Source organism: Sceloporus undulatus, unplaced genomic scaffold, assembly GCF_019175285.1.
Source record: "Sceloporus undulatus isolate JIND9_A2432 ecotype Alabama unplaced genomic scaffold, SceUnd_v1.1 scaffold_16, whole genome shotgun sequence".
Taxonomy (NCBI): Eukaryota; Metazoa; Chordata; class Lepidosauria; order Squamata; family Phrynosomatidae; genus Sceloporus; species Sceloporus undulatus.
Window position 1 is genome coordinate 2112307 of NW_024802938.1, and position 23462 is coordinate 2135768.

The window sequence follows — 23462 nt, forward strand, 5'->3', positions numbered from 1 at the left end:
CAAAAAGGGGCTTGCCTTCACTTCTCCCAAAGACAGAAGTGGATGGATAGCAAATTCTCTGCCTCCGTAGTGCATGATATCACCCCTTTTGCCTTTGGAATGAGCAAGGAGAATGAAATGGCATTTCTCTTCTCTTCTGGCGGCAGGGGAGTCCGCCAGCCATCAACCTCTGTCTTTGGAAGGAGCAAAAAGAAGCATCTTTTTTGAGGGGGGGGCAGGTTTCTCTTTGTTTGCTTTTTGGAAATTGACTTTTTGTTGGGCCCATGCAGTCTAAAAGTCTAAGAATTACCGTATATATTCATGTATTAGTTGACCTCATGTATATGTCAAGAGCAGTGTTGAGGGCCAAAATCATGGATTTTGGTATGACCTGTGGATAAGTTGAGCGACAAACACTAGGGCATGTTACAAAAGATATAAAGGGGGAAACAAAGCACCACATCCCCCCCACTTCTCCCTTTCTGGACCTCTCCCAAGGATCAGAGTCTCGGCATCAAAAATGGGGAAATAAGCTTCGGCACATGCACACATTCTCTCCCCCCTCCTGCCTTTGCCACCAGGGTTTCCAAGCCTAATGGCTTGCAAAATGGGGTACAAACCTCTCTCCCTTCCCTTCACCCCCAGGATTTCCAAAGCTAATAGTTTGCAAAACCTCAGTCTCTCCCCTCCACCCCCAGGATTTCCAAGACTCATGGCTTGCAAAACAGGGTACAGACCTTTCTGCGTGTCCCTCTCTCGCTTCCCTTCACCCCCAGGATTTCCAAGGCTCATGGCTTGCAAAATGGGGTACAACCCCCCTCTTTTCCCTTCGCCCCCAGGATTTCCGAGGCTCATGACTTTCAAATGAGGTACGACCCCCCCTTCCCTTCACCTCAAGGATTTCCAAGGCTCATAGCTTGCAAAATGGAGTACAAGCCTCAGCATTCTCTCTCTCTCTCTCTCCCTTGCCTCACCAGCTGTTTGTTAGCTCTGCCTACGAAGGAAGGCTGAGGGATAACATATGCGCGCGCACACAGAGGAGAGTGCGTGGAGATTCGAACAGGGAGGCAAACTCCCCCCCCCGTCTTCCTTGCCTCAGCTACTGTTTGTTAGCTCTGGCTGAGAAGGAAGGCTGAAGGATGAGACACACACACACACAAAGAGGAGTGTGCATGCGGGGACTCAAATGGGGAGCTGTTTAAAGATCCCTGGCTACGAAGGAAGAGTGGACACTTTTTTTAGGAACTTTATAAGCAGTATTAGCTTATTGCCCCATATAAAAGTCGGCCCATGATTTTGGAGTCCATTTTGGGGCATACATTTCTCAACTTTTAGTCCAGTATATATGGCAACTGGCATGCACTGTCCTAGTTGCGTGCATGTGTTAACTTGGGGGCGGGGTTTCTGTGATGGTTTAATTGCAAATGCAATGACATAGGAAAAAAGTGCTGTCAAATTAGTTGTACATCTCCTTCTAAGAATGTATCTAGGTGTGTACTGTGTGTATCCTCTTTGGGGGAAGTTTTACCAGGCCATCCTTTCCAGTTGTTTTAGACCTGAAGGGCCTTTTTTTTTTTAATGAGGCATGACCTCTGGTCAATTCCTTCCATAGAAGGTTGGTGGGCCTTTTTTTAAAAGGAAAACAACATCATTTATTTATTTATTTATTTATGGAAAGGGGCATGGGAGGTGGTGTAGTTCTCTCAGATGTAGTTAGGAGGGCAACCCCTAGATGCAAGGAAATTGTTCATCCTGTTCTTTAAGGTGCCACAAATCTCTTTGCTGAATTTGTACGGAACAAGTACTGGGGATAACAGTTTTCAGCCTCAGTACTACTTCTCTCCCAATGGCAGACATCATCTATCTATTTGTTACATAGAGGAGTCACAAAGATTCCATCTCAATTGCTGAAAATGACAGTAATAAACAATGTTAGAAAAGAATCTCTGGGTTAAAATATAGGAACAGAGGTTAGAACATATATGTCTTAAAAGAAATGCTGTCGTCATAGGCCTCAAACAGACAGGGCAAAAGCAGTGACCTGAGGCAGCTCCCATTCCAGTCACTGCAGGACTGAGGCAGCCGCATGTGTTCAGCCTCGATCAGGCCACCAAAATGGAGTGGTTTTTGTCTGCTTCTTTTTGACCCAGTTCTTTTGCCTTGGAGTGCTATTGGGGCGGCTTCCAGCCACATTCGAGGCATGTATTGTCTAAATACTACATCCCCTACGCAGCCCGACCGTGGCCCTTTTGGCCCATCTGTTTTGGGCCACAGTCATACAAAAGTTAATTGCTTTTAAGTCCTGTTGCTGTTGAGTTTTAAGTGAATGCTTGATTCTCCTTGAAATCATTCATTGTTAAATATATTTAACATCGACTGGATTATGTACTGTTTACGTGTAGTCAGTAAATGAATAATTGTAGCAGAATGAGTGATCCTGCTTCTGATACAGTCTCTTTCAGATGATTCTTTGGGAAATGAACCAAAAAAAAATTCCAGTGTTCCTGAAACTATTGGGCTGGCTAAGAAGAAGCAGCCTTTGCCATGGTGGATATCTGAGGATGATTCAGACGAAGGTAATGAATTTCATTCTGTTCCGATATCTCTGTTTTGTTGGCCACAAGGTGTCAGTCAAGGCCTTTCACGTTGATAGCTGCTCTGTAAAAACCAACAGAATGGTTTCAGTCCATGCTATTAACAAAAGTTAATTTTCAGTTTTACTGATATTGTTCTTAAAATAAAAAATGTTAGATTTACATACTCCGTGAGATTTGAAATTGTGCAGGATACTATAAAGCATAGCATACAGCAGCCCTTTGAATGCTTCTGCTTACAGTATTTCTGTCTGAAGTATGGATCTAACAAATACAAACTTTAGAGAAATCATATTTTTCTGTATATAATTTGTGTAATCTATATGTAATAATGACTTCCATTTCTTACATACAAGAAAGAGAAAACAATTCATATGATTTCTTAACTCTGCTTTTTCACCCCACATGGCTATAAATTTGGAACAAGGGGCATGAAGAATTCCCAGGTTACTAGAAAGTGAATGATATTACAGAATCATAACAGCTGTGAGGGCTTTAACTGTGTGATGGCTGTCTCGTTTCCTTTTGACTTGATCCAGATGTACAGTCAGCAAAAGGGAGGCTTCTTTCATTTGTGCTAGGCTCTTTAATCCAACAAGGAGTTGGGGGAAGGTAGAATTTTTATCAGTTCCCTTTCCCCCTGCAATTCCCTATTGCACATCCCATACATATGTGGAAGATTACATAACCATTCAACTTGGTTGTGAATATTTGAGGGAACATAACTGCAGGAAAAGAGAGAATTAGCTAAAACTGTCGTGCCCCCTTTTCTGCCAGTTTTAGCAACTCTTTGGTCCAAACCTGTTAGTTTAAATAGCTTTGGAACCTCGAAATACAGTCATCCCTCCATATTTGCGGCTTTGATATTTGCAGATTTGATTATTCACGGATTTCATAAATATGTTCTCTCTAGGACTGTCTAGGTCCTCCAGTGCAACTCTGTGGTCAACTTTAACTAAAAGTCGCACTGAAAGACCATTTGTAGCTACTCCAGTGCCATTCTATGGTCAGTGTCTGTTGGACATTGTCCACAGAGTTGCCCTGGAGGACCTAGAGATTCCTAGAGAGGTGTCCTCTCAGGTAAAACAGTGTTTTTGTTATTTGCGGTTTTTCCATATTCATGGAGGTCTTGTTCCCCTAACCCTAGCGAATATGGAGGGACAACTGTATATTGTTAGCAGGCAACTGAAGTCTTGGGCTGCATCCAAACTGCAGAATTAATGCAGTTTGACACTGCTTTGACTGCCATGGCTTTGTGCTATGGCATTCTGGGATTGGTAGCTTTGTGAGATATTTAGCCTTCTCTGTCAAAGAGCTCTGGTGCCGCAACAGACTACAAGTCCCATGATTCCATAGCATGGAGCCATGACAGTTAAAGCGATATCAAACTGCATTAATTCTGCAGTGTAGCAACCGCCTGAGTAACTCAGTAATTTTTGAAGAGAAGAGTGTGATTATTGCTCTGAGTATTCTTGGATGGTTGAAGAAATTGATTTACTGTAGAAGTATGGAATGTGCCTATAGTATATTACTGTGATGGTGTTCTTGAATCATTCTGTTTCCAGGCAAAGTTTGGGTTGTAATCCCAATTTACCCACAGCTGATGGGTAAATAAGCTAAAGTTATTACAATAAAGCTTTCAAAGAGACAACCATGTTAGTCTGATTCAATATAAAAAAGAAAGGGGGTGGAGGAATCCAGTAGCCCCTTTGACACTGATTTGTTTTAAGATAAGATTTCATAATATCAGGAAGTGGATTGTAATCTATGGAAGGTTCCCCTTCCCCGCCCTGTTTTCATGTGTATACTGGATAAACCTCTCCTCTTTGATTATTTTTAAAGCATTCTTTATTTGTTTTGCTTTTTGTCAGCACTGCAATGTTTTCTCTGTTACTGTATATATCTTTCTTTGATTTCCCAAGTTCCTAAGACAAACAAGTTTATCAAACAAAGTAATGAGAAGAAGCCTATAGGGGATAACGATGAAATGGCTGAAGATGGTGAAGAGAAGATTCCACTTTCAAATAGCCTGTCTGGTACTAGATTAAATCGCCTCTTTGTAGATATTAGCATAGTCTTAGTTGTGTTGTACTGTAAGTCAAAATGGATTCCTCCCCATTTATCATGCTTTTTCTTTGCTTGATAATGCTTTATTTCTGGTCAAATAAAGATGGCTTTCATTATGTGAGATTGTGCTAAAAGTAATTGGAGAACACAAGCTAACTGGAACAAGTTAGTCCAAACAGATGGCTCTCCTTGCATGGAGAGGGTCTCAGGTTCATCCTGAGCATCTTCAGGCAGGGGGGGAAAGATGACTGAAAACCTGGAGACTCACTGCCAGTACAGCATTATTTATTTATTTATTTGTTTGTTTGTTTATTTATTTACAGTGGTACCCCGGGATACGAAATGACCGCGTTACGAAATTTCCGGGATACGAAAAAATTAGATAGGAAAAAACTGTTCCGGGTTACGTTTTTTTTCCGGCTTACGAAAAAAATTTTGGTGCTTTTCGGCGCTTTTTCGCACGAAATCGCGGCTTTCCAGCGCTAGCGGCTATGGCTTTTTCGGGTTGCGAAATCTTTCGAGTTACGAACGGCGCCGCGGAACGAATTAAATTCGTAACCCGGGGTACCACTGTATTGGCTTTTCCCATAGTTATCCCTTTCAAGGTGGCAAATATACCATATTTTCCGGCGTATAAGACGACTGGGTGTATGAGATGACCCCCAACTTTTCCAGTTAAAACATAGAGTTTGGAATATACTCGCCATATAAGACTATCCCTCTTCCAATGCACACCAAATAAATTTTTTTAAAAAACCCATCAGATTTGATTTCAATATGTACTTTTAATTCAAATGCTTATGACATGCAGGTACTTAGCAGGAAAACTTAATAATAATAAATTTTATTTATTTATTTAATAATAATATAATAATAAATTTTATTTATATACTGCCCTGTGGCGAACCAATCCGGGCAATATATTTCCGTCCCCCCTTAAAAAGTTATTAAACTGCATATCTAAATTAAAACCACAATAACTAGTTAGAACAACAATAAATTAAACAAAGTAATACCAACCGATAAACCACTGCAACTTCAGTTCTAAAGAAAAGAAAAGGGGGCTTTGGAGACATTACTGAGGAATGGGGGAGAAACCTGAGATCCTGAGGCCGGGATATTTTAGTCTGGGAAGGCCTGCCTGAAGAGATCCGTCTTCAGGCCTTTTTGAAACTGTCCAAAGCCTTTTTGAGAGAGCCTTTTTGAAGCTGTCCAAAGATGTTAATTGACGGATCTCGTCCGGCAGGTTGTTCCAGAGCCTCGGGACGACAGCAGAAAAAGCCCTCCAGGAGGTCGCCGCAAGCCTCGATTTTTGAGGCTGCAACAAGTTCCTCCCAGAGGACCGGAGGGCACGGGGAGGATTGTATGGGAAGAGGCGGTCTCTGAGATAGCTTGGACCCAAGCCATTTAGGGCTTTAAAGGTAATAACCAACACCTTGTACTTGTTGTATACAAAGCCTGCTTGGATTGGTCAGCTCTCCATGCCTGCCCAGCCCTCCCTGTCTCCAAGACTATCAGAGCAGTAGCGCAAACATGGCTCTTTTTTCCATACCCCAGGCATCCCAGATGCCTGCAGCTTGCTCTACTCTTCACTTACACCCCCCTCACCTCATCATCGGGACCGCATTAAGTCACTTCTTTCCACGAATCCTGGTGAATGGATTTTCTTCTGCCGTACTTGTACAGCGCTGCCCTTCCTGCTTTCACACGCTCGCCGCATATTGTGAGGATGTGGCTGTGGCCGTTTTTGAGCTACCCCCATCAGATACGGCGACCGCAGATTCTCCAGTCCGGCTCGTAAGTTTCAGCACCTGCCCTATAAGACGACACCCGGCGTATAAGACGACCCCTGACTTTTGAGAAGATTTTCCTGGGTTAAAAAGTAGTCTTATATGCCAGAAAATACAGTACTTTGGGTAGATATTACTGAGCTAGATGGACAATAGTCTGATACATTTTAAGGCTACTTCTATGTCCCAAGGAGTTATGTAAACTTGCTATGCAAAAGAATGCAAACAGATTGCTGTGTTAGTCCATTTTAGTATAAAAGGACATAAAGAAATCCAGTAGCACCTTTGAGGCTAACTAGGAAGTTTTTAGCAAAAGCTTTTCTGGATACAGTTCACTTAATTAAGTATGAATCTGTTGAATTAGACTGTGTCCATGAAAGCTTGTGCTAGAATTTTCTTCATTCACAGATGCTACAAGAGTCTTTTATGACTTTTTATACTATGCAGTAGAATTCTTGTTTTCTTCTATCATGGACCCTGCATGTACAGTGCACTTGTGCCTTACGCGGATGCATTTTCCATGGCTTCCAGCTTACGCGGAAACCGCTTGGGGAGGGAAACAATGGCGCGTATGTCCATGGCGCACGCGCACCGCTCCACCACATGCATGAGCCTCATTATTTCCTATGGGGTTCAAGCATAGGCGGATTTTCCCTTAAGCGGGGGGATCCAGATCCCCCCGCATAAAGAGAGGGCCCACTGTATGATTTAGTGCAATTTTTTGTGGGGGACTAGGATGGAACAAACTTAGCCTAGACCTGATCTTTTCTAGCATATCTTCAAGCTGTCCTGTCATTTACTTTTAAGTCTTGAGCACAACAAAACCTGAATGCACAGACTGTATGGTGTATTACAAGATCCTAGTAGAAAGATGCAGAGGGAGAATTAGTATAATTATGATTCTTCTGCTGAATAGTACATTGATGGTATAAGACTGTTGTGTTTCAATTTATGAGATTTCCAATCTTTATTTTTGAAGAGTTAGAGACAGCAAAAGTTATAAAACTATATCCTATATAGTCTCATTGTTGGAGATGGGAACTGTGATACCTGTTTCTGGGATTTCTGTTTCCCCAGCAATAGCAGTGATCTCAGCGTAGATTCTGAGGGGGCTGCTTTCACCTCTGCCATCTTAGGTGATCCCTACCATTTTAGCTAGGGGAAGGTTTAGTTTAAATGTTTCTATCCCTGTCCAGTGAGGGAGAAAGCGTGTGTGTGTGCACATATACCTATCTCTGTCCCAGTCAATACTGAATGCGGCCCTCAGGGCAACAGAGGTTGTCCATCCTGAATTAGTACGGCATGCCTATGTTAAACTCAGACTTGCCGTCCATGGATCTGAGCTTCTGCAGACAGCAAGCCCCAGCCTTTCCAGTAAGTGCATGTGCTCATGGCTATACACGTGGGTGTGAGCGTGCACACGTACCCATTGAATACAATGGGACGTAAGGTCCCATGTTTTTTGTTAGCCGTGGCAGTGTCCGGAAAGAATCCCCCACAGATAACAAGGGACTACTCTATAAAATTAGCTTTTCTTCCCTGATTAAATTATATGTAGCAACCTTTGCAAAAGAATAATGTTGAGTTTTTAAAATATTGGTTATATCCAGAAGTTGTAAATCACCATTGGAGAAAAGTAAAGCGCATAGCTAATTTTTCCTTCAATTTCATTTCTTGGCAGCCCTCTCAGTCTCTGAAAATTTCTCCAGAGGGCAAGAAGGAACAAGTAAATATTGTAGGCTATGTCATATAGAGCTGCTGAGGGGTGGGGTGGTTGCCCGAAATTAGATGGATGAACCTTACGTGAGTAAAACCTGAAGATAATTATACCGGGAAACTGATTGGGTGAATGCTATTTCACATAGACCTCTCACTGGCTTTCATTGTCATAAACCATAATATCTTTCTTGGCAATCCAGCTGGTGTGGATGTAGATGTTGTGTTGCCAGTAATTTCTTGAGGACTACTGGATATACTTGTGTATACGTTGAGAAATGTAGGTCAATAGATTGGCCCCCAAAACCTGGGTCGACTTATACATGGCTCAATACACTATGATCTGAGCCTCTCCCTAGCTGGGCTGCCTCCGCAAGGGACAGCCCAGTTGGGGAGACACTGGGAAAGGCAGTTGATTGCCCTGCAGCTTCTCCTGAGCTGAGCTCCCTCCCTGGGAGAAAACCCAGCTGGGGAGAGACTGGGAAGGGGGATCAATTGCCCTGCAGCTTCTCCTGCGCTAACTTCACAAGGGGGAAGCCCAGCTTGGGGGGGGGCTGGGAAGGGCAACCAATTGCCCTGAAGTTTCTCCCCAGTTGGGCTCCCTCGACTTATCCACGGGTCATATGAAAAATTTTACCCTATCTACGATAAGTGCACAGGTTTTCTTGAATTCAATACTAACTAGGGAAGCTCAGGTTGTGGCAGTTGCCATTTTTACCACCTTAGCATAACATACCATCTTAGATCCTTTATTTATCCATACACTAGTGATATTCATGGTGGACATGAATGTTTGAAACAACGTTTGCTGTGTTTGGGTCTGCTTTTAAAAGTTTGGAACCCTCAGCTAATGCAAAATGCAACTGCTTGAATGATGATATGGAGTAAGAAGTTAAAGCAAGCAAAACCTGTGTACTGGTTGCTAGTGCACTTCCATAACAAATTCATAGTACTGTTATTGACATTTCATACTATAAAATAGTTTGTGGCCAGGCTGTCTGAAGACTTTTACCCATATCGGATTGCCCTCATTGATAAGTCAGTGTCCAAGCCTCACTTACTAAGCCATTCAGTAAAAAGATCTAGGTTGACAAGGACGAGAGATGGCTCACTTTTCTGACAGTGACCTGCTTTTGTGGAATTTTGTTCTGTTGGAGATACATCAAGCCCTATCATTGCAGTCCCTTAAATGGCCTTTATCAGACTGTAGTTAGAATATTACACATACAGTTATTTGTTTGATTTTATTTTTTACTAGCTATGTATTACTTATTTTAGTGTTATTGCTGGTTCTTATTAGTTATTACTCTCATTTCTATTGTATTTTATGGTTTGCATTTCTTGGTTATGTAATATGAACTTATTTATTGAAAGCTGCCTTGGGAGGAGGTAACCTCAAAACCCTACAAATATTTTAAAATAAATAATATAATGTAGTGGTTTTCATGCAACAATTTGCATGAATAATGTCTTTGGATATAGTTTACTTGCCTTAATGAGTATTCCTACTTGCATACCCAAGTTATTATTTCATAGTCTTTCCCAGAGCTTGGAAAGCTACTTAAAATAAAAAAAAACTAATTGCCATCAATTGTCCTGGGGTGAAGCCTTTTAAGGTAGTTAGTTACAATTTTAAAATGTAACTATACTTTGACATTTTAAGTTAAATGTTAAATGTTTTAAGTTAAATAGTTTTGTTATTGTTGACAATAGGTACTGGACAAGACAGCATTTGAAGCATTTATTCCATCATTCAGTGAAACCAAATTACACTAGAAAAGGATAAGAGTGATCTCTTCTTATCTAGTTGTAATAAAACTTAACATATACCTTACTGATTAGGGGAAGGGAAAAATTACAAGTACGACATTATTTGTAACACATTACTACCAAGCTGTGATCTCTTCTGTGTGTCAACATCATCTGACTGCTTCAAAGTACCAGTGTGAAATACGTTTTTAAAAATATAATGACAGCATAGGACTGATTTGAGCCATGCGTTTTTAAAAGTGTGCTGTTTAAATATGTACAGCTGATATTGCAAATACTGCCCTAAATCCAGTTGGTATTCCCAACTAGAGTAGAAATCTACTAAATCCAATTGGTTTTCCCAACTAGAGTAGACTTGTGGATTCTGTCACTGATTATAAGTCAATAAATTCCATTGGCTCAGTTGATCTCCTGTCGTTGGGACTAACAATTACATGTAAGCCTTTGTATTTTGATTTGAGTTACTACAAAGTGTGTGAAGATCTAGGAAAGTTTTACAGAAATAAGCATGGATCTATTAATACTTGAGTGGTGATATGCAGTGTAATTTGAAGCATAGTAGCAAGCCAATTAAATATTTTTAATATTTCTTTTTATCCATTTTCACAGTTAAAATTTCACTGCAAATAGTATTTTCTATTTTTACTCTAGCCAATTCCTTTTAAAGTCAGTTGAATGTGCATAATGCTACAGAAAGATGTTAAATAGAGTATGTTGTGTATTTTTTTCATCAAGCAAGCATAGTCATAACGTTTTAAGGAACTGACGAATTATGTATGATATAGTTCATCCAGCAGTGTGAGAATAACTATATACTGAGTTGTTCTTGAGTTTGATAAATTATTATCTTTCTTTTTGGTCCCTAACCCTCTTGTAAACACTTGTGGCTGTGCTGTGTGTAGTTAAAGTAGTTACCCCTGAACGTTTTTCAAGTGCATCTTGCAGCAAGGCATTGGCTAGATACAAAATATTGGAAAAATCACTTAAAGCAAAGAAAAATGTGTATTTAAACAAAGAAGACATTCCTGCTTCTGACAACCTTCACCATACTGAAGGTAATGTCTGCTTTGGATTTTCAGTGTTTTGCTTTTTTAGAATATTCACAGACAGATGATGCATACAAATTACTTCTTATGAGTGAACCTTGTTGGTTTTTACTGTCATGATTTGGTGTCAAAATGCCACTGGATGGGCTTAATTATGTGGTCAGGGCTTGGGCTAAGTATGAATCTAATTCTTTATTTTGCCTCTTACCAACTATCTTAGTTATTAATTTCTTAACTACTTTTTAATAGAACATTCAAAACTGTCAAATATAGTGTGTCCACACCATACGTGGGCACACCACATGTGGCTTCAAGCTTAAGCTGAAGCCGCACGGCAATTGGGCAAATGGCACGTGTGCCTATGGCATGTGCACTGCACCACATTGCGAGCACACACCCCGTGGTTTCCAATGGGGCGCAAGCATAGACGGAATTTCCCTTATGCAGGGGGGATCCAGAATAGATCCCCCACATAAGGGAAGGGCCTACTGTATTAAAATCTAGCTATGAGACAACAAAGAAGAACTAACAGGGACTTGGCTGTGTGTTATCTTTAGCATCAGTCTGGAAAGTGAAGTTGCCAGGTCATTTAATTGGTGTGGAATAGAGTCTTGAGTTTTCAAGCAAAGATCAGCAGTTGTGTTCTGAAGAGCACCATGCACAGGCAGAATGTGTTTCTGCAGATATATTTGGGGGTAAGGGTATTGATTTAATTTTAATATTGAATCCCCTCATGTGTCTTTTTTCATTTCAGGCACATAGAAACCATTATTGACATTGTGAAGTCGAAAGCTTTCTTGGCCGGTATCCATAGTTTTTGTGGGGTTTTGGGGGGCTATATGGCCACATTCTATAAGAGTTTATTCCTGACATTTCACCAGCATCTGTGGCTGGCATCTTCAGAGAGAAGCCAGCCACAGATGCTGGCAAAATGTCAGGAATAAACTCTTATGGAACATGGCCACATAGCCCAACCCCCCCCCCCCCCCCCACAAAAAACCATTATTGACATTGCTCTTTAAACTCTTATCATGCAGTGAAGTGCTTTTAAAGTCCTTTGTCATTTCATCTGTCTGACATCTGCACATATTACTATGTCCTAAGTACATATTTTGGTACCAATATTTTCCCTCTGCTCTCCTATCTTTTTAGGAAAACATGGTACAAGTGGCAGTTTTCTGAAGTCACAGAGGCTTTCTCATTCTCTTGTGGAAGTAGATGAAGATCATGTTGAAGGCATTCAGCTCCATCAACCTACTGGTGCTTCTGTCTCTTTAAGCAAAGACAGCCTGGAAACTAATGGTAAATGTTCCTGAAAATTTCCTTTAATCCACTGTACAGTATTTTAGCTGAGATGGTATGATTAGTGACACAAAACATAAAAGATTGAGAATTACTGATTAAAACAAAATACTCAGAGGGATTATAATATTTCTCCAATTTGCTCCATTACACTATTGTCCTAGCCCAGCTATTTTTTCTAATCACAAGCATTCCAGTGAACACTAAGTTTTCATACTGCGCAGAACGTCTTTCTTGTTGAGTCCTGTCAAAGGAACCAGTATGGGCATATGGTGGTGTGAAGTCCTTTATTGACTTGTTTCACTGAAATAAATGGAAATAGGAAGGCATGCACAAAATGTATATCTGTGGCTCTTAGTGCTCATCGATCTCTGGCACAGAATAGTTGTTTTAAGATCAAATCATGCATTCAGTGGCATTAGTAGATCTCTGCATTTTCTGGTTTTCTTCTTTAAGTCAGTTTATTTATTTATATATTTTCCTCATTTATATCTTACTTTTCTACCAATGATGGGACTCAAGGCAGCTAACTACATATTTAAATACAGCTAACTACATATTTAAATACAGATTATAACTATACAAAGTAATTATTAGAAGTATAAATATAAGAGTTGTTTAATATAAGAGTTATTTTAAGAGTGATTAAACACTTTATAAAGTTAAAAATTAAAAATTCATTAAAAACCATATACAAATCTTAAAAGCAGCACCACACAGCATTGAAACCGCAACCCAGAGTCAGTTTTTTAAAGCCTGATAGCATAAAAATGGTTTGACTTGCTGATGGAAAGAGAGCAAGGTCAGGGCCATCCTAGTCTCCTTAGGGAGGGAGTTTCAACGTCTGGGTGCAGCCATCAAGAAGGCTCTCCTACTTTTCCCCACCAAACCTGCCTAGAAAGATGGTGGGGCAGAGAGAAGGGTCTCTCCAAACGACCTTAGAACTGTTAAGGGATTCATTCATAAAGGGAGACACAGCCCTTCAAATAACCTGGACCCACCATTTAATTAAATATATACAAGTATATAAACAGTATAGGATAGTCTTTCCCATATTACTAATGTGAGGGACAGTACAAACGGACCTAAAGGGGCGGCTTGACACTACCCCTTTGAACACCAGATCTGGGCCACAGCAACTGCACACCACAGCCCTGATCTGCATTTTTTTGGCTCAAAAAGAAGCAGCAAAAAAGGGTGGGAAAAAGCCATCTTTTCCGCCACGGCAGCAGCTCTTCTGCGCTTCTGTGGCGTGAGGCGTCTGAATGTTTCGCTGCCAGAGTGCCACAATGCTGCTCGCTATCTGGCCGGGCAGGTGGTGTGACACCAATTTGGGGGCATTGTCAGGACAGATGTTATCTAAATACCACAACCCGCCTCCCCCCGGCCGCCGCCAGCACTTACTGCCAGTCTGTTTCGGCCCTTAAAATGGATGCATATTATTGTCCTGATTTTTGTTACTGTTTTTGATGCTTTTACTATTTAGATTCAGTTGTTGCTTCAGGGCCTAAAGAGAATATTTTGGGAATTGGATTGGATACTTTGGAGGAAGAAGAGGAAAAGGAGAGATTCTTTGCTGACCTTGAGAAAGGAGCATCATCTACCATTGACTATTCAAGATTAAACAAGGAGCTGGATTCCAATGATTCTGAAATGTTACAGGCATTTCTACGGTAAAATAAAATATCAGTTGTGGTAATAATATGCAAAACACATAAGGCTGTCGTATGGAATGATAAAAAGTTATATGTAGAATTGAATCCTAATTGTAGAGAAAAACGTTCAAGTTGCTGAAGGTGCAATTTTAGATGGACAGTCTCATCACTTTATCTATGGAGATGGGGTTGTTAGAAAACATGAAAAAATGTGCTTTAGTACTATTTATGTTGTCTTTATACAGTAAATTTAATTTTTAGAAAACCATGAGTTTAGTCACCAGAACAGAAGAACAGTCTAGATTATGAATATTAGGAAGTACCTCTTAATGCTAATAATGATTGAAATATATGTTGTAACAAATAGTGCTGTCACATTTGCAGAAATCATTCAGAAATGAAGCAGGTTGAAGAAGAAAATGAAGATGAACCTAAGAATCATGAAAAATCAGGTAATTGTATTTCAGTAGTTTTATGTCATTTTACTTTATATAACACTGAATGAACCATTATTAACATATGGAACTGATTTCTAAAAGACCGTGTCTAAACTGGTAGTTTTAATAGACAGATTTGTAGAAGCTAAGTCACTCAGCAACTACTTACCATGGTAGCTTAAAATGTAGTTTCCATACACAGAACCAAAAAGGTGTATATATGACTGCCTACTGTTGCTGTCAGAATGCTAGAATGAATGGTCTAATCCAGGAATTTTGTTATGGTCCATATAGTGCATATAGAAAGGATTAAAGATTGTCCTCTTTTCTTTTAGGATTTAAATGCAGAATACAGTGCGTAGGCTTGGAATAACACTTAAACCCTTGTTCATTTAAAGTTTGTTAAGCACTGGAGTTTGTTTGCACTGTCTAGGCTATTTTCACTAGAACAGATGTGGGCCTGTTGCCTGAATGTGGCTCCCTGGTTTGTTTGTTTTTTCCACCCTGTCCCACTGCTAAATTTGGCAGGGCAGTAGCAGACTGCTGCTTTTCTATCTTCAGACAAGGCACATGGGGTGCCCACCTTGTTTAATGTGTAAATGTGATTTAGAGCAGCAGTTCCCAACCTGTGCTCTGTGAAGACCTTAGGGCTCCGCAAGCCAAACAAGTTGGGAACCCCTGATTTAGGGAAACAGAAGTTACTTCCCCCACTCCACCCCCAGTTACTGGTTAATTTCAAACTGCTGCATTTCAGTGGCAGAGCATGGGTGCTAAAATTGCCCCCCATCCTGCTGTAGTTTTCCACCTCTGCACTAGAAGGAGTTGTGATTCCTCCTTTTGAAACATCATTCTGGTGCTATTTCAAATTCAGTTTGCAACCTACTGAAAGAGAATGCTGGGAATGCTTATTCATTAGGGGATTTGGTGATTGCAGGACTCTAGCCTATGAGCTGAACCAAGATCTTTTCAGACTGACAACCCCTAAATGTTTTAGTGGCTGAAGTAAAGGTCAAGATGAGTGTCCTCCATGCCATGTACAAAAGCCAAACAGACTGGCAGTTGAATCTTACCTCTTCATTTCTAGTGAGACAGTATCCTCTGTACCTTTAAGTCAGATATCTTGAAGGGTAGAGGGATTAGGGCATAGCCACTACACCTGACTCTTGAGCCTCAGAAGCAGAGGTAACTTTCTTGATTTGCATAATGGTACAGTTGCTTCTCAACCAATAGGTCTGATCTTTGGAAACATTATATAGCTTTTTATACTGAAAATATTGTTGTTCCTGCCTTTTTTCCCCTTTTCCTTTTCCTTTTCCTTTTTTTGTGAAAAATTAACTGTGTGCCTTGTTGCAGATGCCCCAGGTGACTATAGTGAGGATTTTGAAGAAGATTCAGAATCTAATCAGGACAATAAAGGTGATGTCGTGTCAGAATTAAAGGTAAGGTTTTTGAGCAAACGTTAGTTATTTAAACACTTAGTAGCATGGAAATAATGTGATTGACATCCAACTAAGAACTACCCAAATGGTTATGGTGCAGTTTTAAGTATGTTCACTCAGAAGTGAGGGCCCACTGTTTTCATTAGGACTGCTCCCAGGAAAATGTGTGTGGGATTGCAGCTTCAGTAAATGCTTGCACAAGAACACCAAATGTCCTGATTCAAAGACAAGTGGGGCAACCCCTACAAATATAGTTAATTTTTTGTTGTTATAGTTAGCTAGCCTAGAGATGGGGCAAAAATATTGTTTGTAGATAACATTTCATATCCCACCCCTCTCTTTGGAATTTGACAAGTCGCTTAGCAGTGTTGTGATAACAAAGAACAATAAAAACATCAAATATCAATGTAATCTGAAAACAGTTGCAGATCCAAAGACAGAAAGGATCAGCAGCTGTATTAAAAGCCAATTGAAATGGGAGATTAAACGGTCTTAAGTGATAAAAATGGCATTTGAGATGGTGTGTTCCCTAGAGATGTAGACATGCTGCTTTTAAACCATTTTAAACATCTAAAGATAATCATAGAACATTATAGGGCAGAAGAAAGACAATAATCCACTCATAAATATATGCCTTATTTTATTAAATTTTAAATTAATTTACTAATATTCACAATGCTGAAAGTAGTAGATTGGTCATCTTTTGGAGCAGGAAAACATTTTAAAATGACCAAATAAGACAGTATAGTATTGTGTTATCACTGGACAAATTGTTATGGTTTTCAGAGAGACATCTGTGTTTGTGTCTTTTAGAGGGGGGGTTGAACTATTCAAGCAGTCTAACTGATTTATTTTAGCATAGTGCTAGTCTCAGTCTCAAAGATGCTACTTGAGCTCTTTATCCCATCCCCTTTCCCTTTAATTAGATAAATGGAAATCCAGTAGATTACAATAACAGGTCCATTCTCCCTTCACAGTTGTGGTAACAAAAGCCATGTTGTTGTTGTTAGCTAGAGTCGACTCATGGCAACCCTGTGTATGAGACATCTCCAAGACTCCCTATCCTCCACTGCTCTGCTTAGGTCTTGTAGATTCAGGCCCATGACCTCCCTGCTTTTGTCTAGCCATCTTTTATGCAGCATTCCTTTCTTTCTACTACTCTCTACCTAGAATTCAGTCTTAATGTGTTCAAGAGCCCATTTGTTTCTCTTTTTGGTTGTCCATGGTATCCTCAGCACTCTTCTCCAGCATCACATCTCAAATGAGATGATTTTATTTTTTATCTACTTTCTTCACTGTCCTGCTCTCACATCCCTACATGGTGATGGGGAATACAATGGATTGGACAATTCTAACTTCATAGTTGTTGTTTTTTCATTCTCTGAAGATGCCAGCCACAGATGCTGGTGAAAAGTCAGGAAGAAACTTTTCTGGAACGTGGCCACATAGCCCGAAAAACCCACAAACAACTATGGATGCCAGCCATGAAAGCCTTTGACTTTAGATTCTAACTTCAGTTGTATCTCTTTACCGTTAAGGAACTTTTCTAGTTCTTTCATTGCTGCCCTTCCCATTCCTAGTCATCTTATTTCTTGACTGCAGTCTCCTTCCTGAACAAAGTTTAATCCAAGGTATGGGGATTCTTTAACTATTTCAATTTCTTCATTGTCTAGATTGAATTTATGTAGATCCTCCATAGCCCTTGTTTTTGTTTTCTTTATGTTCAGCAACAATGCCTGCCTTTGCACTTTCTTCATTGACCTTCCTTAGCAATTGTTCCATGTCCATGATATTTTCTACTAGTAGTATGGTGTCATCCATTATATCTTAGATTGTTGATGTTCCTTCTTCCTATCATTACTTTTCTAAACCTGCTCTTCGTATGATATTTACTGCATACAAGGTGCACAAGTAGGGTGATAATATGCAGCCTTGTCTGACCCCTTTGCCAATTAGGAACTATTTTGCTTCTCCATATTCTATTCTAACAGTGGCCTCTTGTCCTGTGTACAGATTTCTCATCAGGACAATCAAATGTAATGGAATGCCCATGTCTTTAAGGACGTTCAATAGCTTTTCGTGATTTCTGAAGTCAAAAAGTTTGCTATGTTATATAAATCACATGATGATTCTCTCTTGGAATTCCTTGATACACTCCATTAGCCATCATATGTTTGCAGTGTGTTCCCTAGCACCCTCTTCCTTTTCTGTACCCTGCTTGCACATCTGGAATTTCTCTCTCCATATATGATTGGAGTCTGTTTTGCAGTATTTTAAGCATAATTTTGCTTCCATGAGAAATTAATGCTATGGTCCTATAGTTGCTGCAGTCTTTTTTACCTTCTTTTGTGTGGCTGGGGATGGATTTATTTATTTATTTATTTATTTATTTATTTATCATTTTTATGCCACCTTTCTCCCAAAAAGGAACCCAAGGCAGCTCACAAAACGAGTATTGAACATTTCCAGTCTGTTGACTACCATTTTGTTTTCCATGTTTTTGACATCTTTTAGTTAATACTGGAGTTGATACTGTCTGTGTGGGGTCATATCAGTTCAGATGAAATATCATCTGTTCCTGGTGCTTTATTCTTCCCAGTTTCTTTTATTGCAGCTTCCACCTCACTTTCTAGAATTTGGGGTTCATTTTCATATACTTCTTCATTTCGTGTGTCATTGATTTTTTCATCTCTTTTATATAGCTCTTTTGTGTATTGCAACCAACGTATTATTTATCCTTTGTCTTGTAGTATGTTGCTCTTCTTATCATTGAACTTCTTCTTCGAGTGGTCATCTGCGAATTCACACAAATGGGTTTATTCTGCGCCTGCGCAGCAATCCTCGGAAACTTCTGGAATCTCCAGGCAGAAAGCAATGTATCTTTCTGCAACTTTTTGGTGGTAGCCCCGCCCACCCATATATAAGGCCCCTAGTGGCCCGCTCCTCTTCAGTTCCTTCATTCCGCCGCGCTAAGCAGCTCGAGGAACTTCGCTAGCATTTCGCTTGCTCTTACATTGGAATCTCTTTGTCCATTCGTTTGGACTCTCCTTCGGCTTGACCACTTCTCTGACCTAACGGACTTCTCTTGCCAAATGGCCTCCTTTAGGAGGAGCACAAAGTGCGGGGTTAAAATCCCCATGGCCAACGGCAGTGTCCACCGGACCCTGAAGAATGGGGGCCGGACATTGAAGGCTGTGCTGTACGAAAAAGCTCTAAGCTAGCCTGGCGGTTCTGGAGCCTCCGGAGAGACAGGTGATACCACCTCTAAGTCCTCAAAAAGGAAAAGGGACGAGTGCTCCGACCACAACAAGCAGTGGGCTTGCTCATCCTCGCCGCCGCCAAAACCCGGCGTAAAGGGTCTCCGAGCATGGTCTCAGTGCCTCCGCTATAGTCGAGGCCAGTACCTGCTCCGTCTCCTGACATCAGGTCAATCAAGACCACGACGCCGACGCCAAAACCCGGTGTAAAGGGCCTCCGAGCACGGTCTCAGTGCCTCCGCCAGGATCGAGGCCAGTACCTGCTCCGTCTTCTGACATTATGTCAATTAAGACCCCGACGCCGCCTGTGCCGGCATCTTCCCGGACAGTGCTCTTGGAGCTCAGGGTCCTCCTTGCGAGCCACCTTTCTGTACTGGCGGACAGCCTGCAGATAGTCAGCATGGATTCTGAATCGGAGGGAGAACCCTCAGACTCCGATGCGCCTCTATCCCCACAGAGGTCAAGATCAAAGCCACGCTCTCCTTCTCGGGACAAATGGCGCGTACGTTCTCCTTCACGGAAGGGCAGGGGCGCCCTCGGTACAGAGGCTGATGAGGCTTTGGCCTATGAACGACCGACACGGTCAAGCCAGATCAGGACCCACTCCAGTCGTTCCCAGACCTTGTCTACGACCAGCGCACGGGACAGTACCTACTCCCGGTGGCACCTTCCCATCTGCGTCGTAGCATTCGTGGCCCCACACGGACGCGCCTCTCCACTCAGACCGTGGACGTCACCTAGGGGCCCGACGACTTTGACAGAGATGACTCTCCTAAAATCACCTCTCTCAGAGGATCACAGTTCATTCCTGAGGGCCCGACAGTGCCATCGCCCACCGACGATGTCAGGGCCTTTGCTGACAGGGTCAGACGGATGGCTGGCGCCCTCAAATTAGAGGTGGCCCATCCTGATGATGATGCCCTCGACCCAGTAGAAAAGACTATCCACGGATCGACAACTTCTACCGGGTCACTCCGTCCACTCCGTCCTGGCTCTCCAACCACCCTCAGCTGAATTCTGCTATAGGGGAAGGAGCCCAGGCTACTTTCGCTCCTAGGACGTCTCTTCACCAGTAGACAAAGACAGCAAGAAGCTGGATAGACTGGCTAAAAAATTTTTATGACTCAGCTGCTCTTGATTTAAAGATAGCCAACTATGCAGCCTGTATGGGGCCTACTGTGCATCCAAGTGCTATATGGTCCATAGCCCTTCGCCGTTACGCGTGGCTCCGGGCCTCTGAACTCAACTCCCAGGCAAAGGCGGCGATTGAAGATATGCCCTTTGACAACTCGGGCCTCTTCAGTTAAGACATGTCAAAATTATTCTGGCCGGCATCCCTGGTACCCCGGCTCCCAGCAGGGAGAGGTTCTAATGTGCTCCTGCACACCTTTTTGCCTCCTTCTCTGATAAGCTAAAGCCCTTTTATGACACCTGGGCTTCTATCACCACTGACCCCTGGTCACTTAGCATTGTCCGTAGGGGTTATGCCCTAGAGCATTGTGAGTTCCCACAATTCGGTACAAGAAGTTCAGGATGGTAAATCTTGCCTCGATTTTACCACTCCTACAGGAAGATTCCTGGTTTGTGACACTGGATTTAAAGGACTCCTATTTTTACATTTCAGTATTGCAGGTCAACTGTGTACAAGGCTGCTGTCTGGTCCCAGCCTTTGACATTCATCAGACGTTAAGGCTGGACGCCAGGGCCAGACAAGACACAGGCTTTGGGAGGGCAGTGTTACTTTCTGCCATTCACTGAACCTACTGCACTGTTAATAGATACAAGGTGCTGGGTTACACTGTTTACTGATTGTTGATTTCATTGATTATATTTGACACTCCCTCCTCCACTGACTACAGCTCGCTAGTCTAAACCCATTTGTGTGATTCGCAGAGACCACGAAGAAGAAGAACAGGTTGCTCACCTGTAACTGTGTTTCTTCGAGTGGTCATCTGCGAATTCACACAAACCCGCCTATCCATCTCCTCAGTGTCTGTTCATTTGACAACGCTTGTTGCCGCGCTGTTTGCGGCTCATTCGGAACTGAAGAGGAGCGGGCCACCAGGGGCCTTATATATAGGTGGGCGGGGCTACCGCCAAAAAGTTGCAGAAAGATACATTGCTTTCTGCCTGGAGATTCCAGAAGTTTCCAAGGATTGCTGCGCAGGCGCAGAATAAACCCATTTGTGTGAATTCGCAGATGACCTCTCGAAGAAACACAGTTACAGGTGAGCAACCTGTTCATCTCAGCCTTTGGTTTGAACTTCCCTTTGAGTTCTCTTATTGTGTGTAAGTGATCTTTTGTTATTCTTTATTTGTTGTTGTCTTCTGTTTCTCTGCATTAATTATTATGACTATGTTATCTGGGAAAATTTATTTTCTGTAGTATAGAACATTTTTTCTCAACCTGGAAAATCCCCAATAATCACAACCCGTTGTCCATTGTTGACTGCAGATTGGGGGAATAAAGTCCAACATGACTAGGGCTGTATCTGCACTGTAGAAATAATCCAATTTTACACCACTAACTGCCATGGCTCAGTTCTATAGAACCCTGGGAAATGTCGTTTGTTGTGGCGCCAGCACTCAGTGACAGAGAACACTAAATGTTTGACAAAACTACAGTTGCCAAAATTTCATAGCATTGAGCCATGGCAGTTAAAGTGGTGTCAAACTTGACTATTTCTGCAGTGCGGATGCAGTCCTTGTAACAGAAGACTGCGGAAGCCTGGTATTTTAATATTGTCCTTTAATGGATTAATTGCTCTGAACATAAGCTCCCAAGTGTACTTACATTCACACAATTTTCTGTGACCCAGATTTCCATCTGCACTCTGACGTGTACATAAGTTTCTTTTGTGTACAGTGAATAGTGTTTTTTGTTTTGTTTTGTTTTTTAAAGTATGAACCACTTTGTCCATTTTAAACAATTGTGCAATCAGTTCACTCCACCAAGAGCAACCAGGATGCAATTTGGCTGCAGGAACTCTGTGTATATATGTGAACTCCCATGTCAAGAACAGCTATTTAATCCTATTGTATCAGGGCAATTTTTGTGTTTGATTATCAAAAGGTACAGTAAAACTAAAGATATCTACCCATGCTGTAAAGATTCTTTTATTCTCTCTCAAGAAGAATCATTAAATAATTCAATGTTATATTCAACTTTATATTCATATCCTTTTCTTTTAAGCTCAAAATCTGTGATGTTCAGACTGTTAAATTTCCTGGTTCTGATGCAGCATACACATGTGAAAAATTACAAGCTGTGCAATAGAGGTGGGAATTGTGATCCTCCAGATGATGAGACACTACAATTACAACATTCTTTATACTGGCTATGCTAGCTGGAATTGTTGTGACTTACAGTCCTGCATCTGGACAATCATATGCTTCCTATCCGTAGTGTACAACCATGGCAGTAATAATGCGATTTATTTCTTTTTCTGTGAAAAGTTTACATTTTTCCAAATCCATCTCTGTTTATACATGTTCTCTTATTTTTTAGAAAGAAAAGACTAGCATGCTGGCTAAAGGTACAAAATTCAAAAGCCCTAAAAAAAATTTATACATATAACATACCGCTTAATTTTTATGTATAGCTTTGCTGCAGCCAAACTTGTATGGGAAATAATAGAAAATAATCCATAAATTTAAATATTTTAAGAGATTTGCTCTGAATGCATAGAAAATCTTGCTTTAGATATGCTTTCTGGATACCTTTTTATTCTGTGTATAATGTTTACCACAGGGCACAGACCATTATACTGCCATTTATAATAAAAATATAAGTGTTTAGAATTCTCAATCCACATTTTTATCTAGGAGGATGTCAGCATAGCTTGGTGTCAAATCTGCCTTTTGACATCAGAACAATCCCTTTTTATTGGTTTGAATTTACATTGTATTCATTTCAAGAGGATAGTTCAAATATGTAAATTATCTAGTATTGGCATAACTTAGACAGCTGCCAGAAGTATTTATTTGATTCTTGAATAAAATAAAATAATGAAAATGCAGTAAAATAGTAAAAATATATTAGCTTAAACAGTGAAACTTAAAATTAAAATGGTTTTAAGATACACCATTGTTCTTCCAGCCTGGCTTACTACAATGGACCTTCCATATCAGAATTTGACTGCCTGCAGATTGCCATGGCCCATATTATTCAATGGTGGCACATGAACACTGACACACTAATGTGTGCATGTCGCCTCCTTTGAATAATATGGGGCACCACTATCCACATTTTTTGCCATCTGCCAAGGGCCTGGAATTGAACCCACATAGCTAGGAAAGGTCTACTGTATGAGAAATGTGTTGTGTAAACATATTTAATCAGCAGTATATTTCACCGTGTTAATTATGTCCTTTTCCTCTTAATAATAGTTCATTACATTGTTCATAATA

The 23462-nt window shown here is 41.0% G+C and overlaps 1 protein-coding gene across 1 annotated transcript in view; it reads left to right on the top strand.

The window, feature by feature from the left end:
• LOC121917394 overlaps positions 1–23462 on the top strand; it is a 76710-nt gene that overhangs the window by 8375 nt on the left and 44873 nt on the right. The window contains exons 4-11 of the mRNA XM_042443337.1: positions 2432–2555; positions 4496–4609; positions 10819–10971; positions 12115–12264; positions 13751–13937; positions 14304–14371; positions 15710–15795; positions 22561–22588. Coding sequence (XP_042299271.1) covers positions 2432–2555; positions 4496–4609; positions 10819–10971; positions 12115–12264; positions 13751–13937; positions 14304–14371; positions 15710–15795; positions 22561–22588 — 910 coding nt within the window. The remainder of the gene's footprint in view (positions 1–2431; positions 2556–4495; positions 4610–10818; positions 10972–12114; positions 12265–13750; positions 13938–14303; positions 14372–15709; positions 15796–22560; positions 22589–23462) is intronic.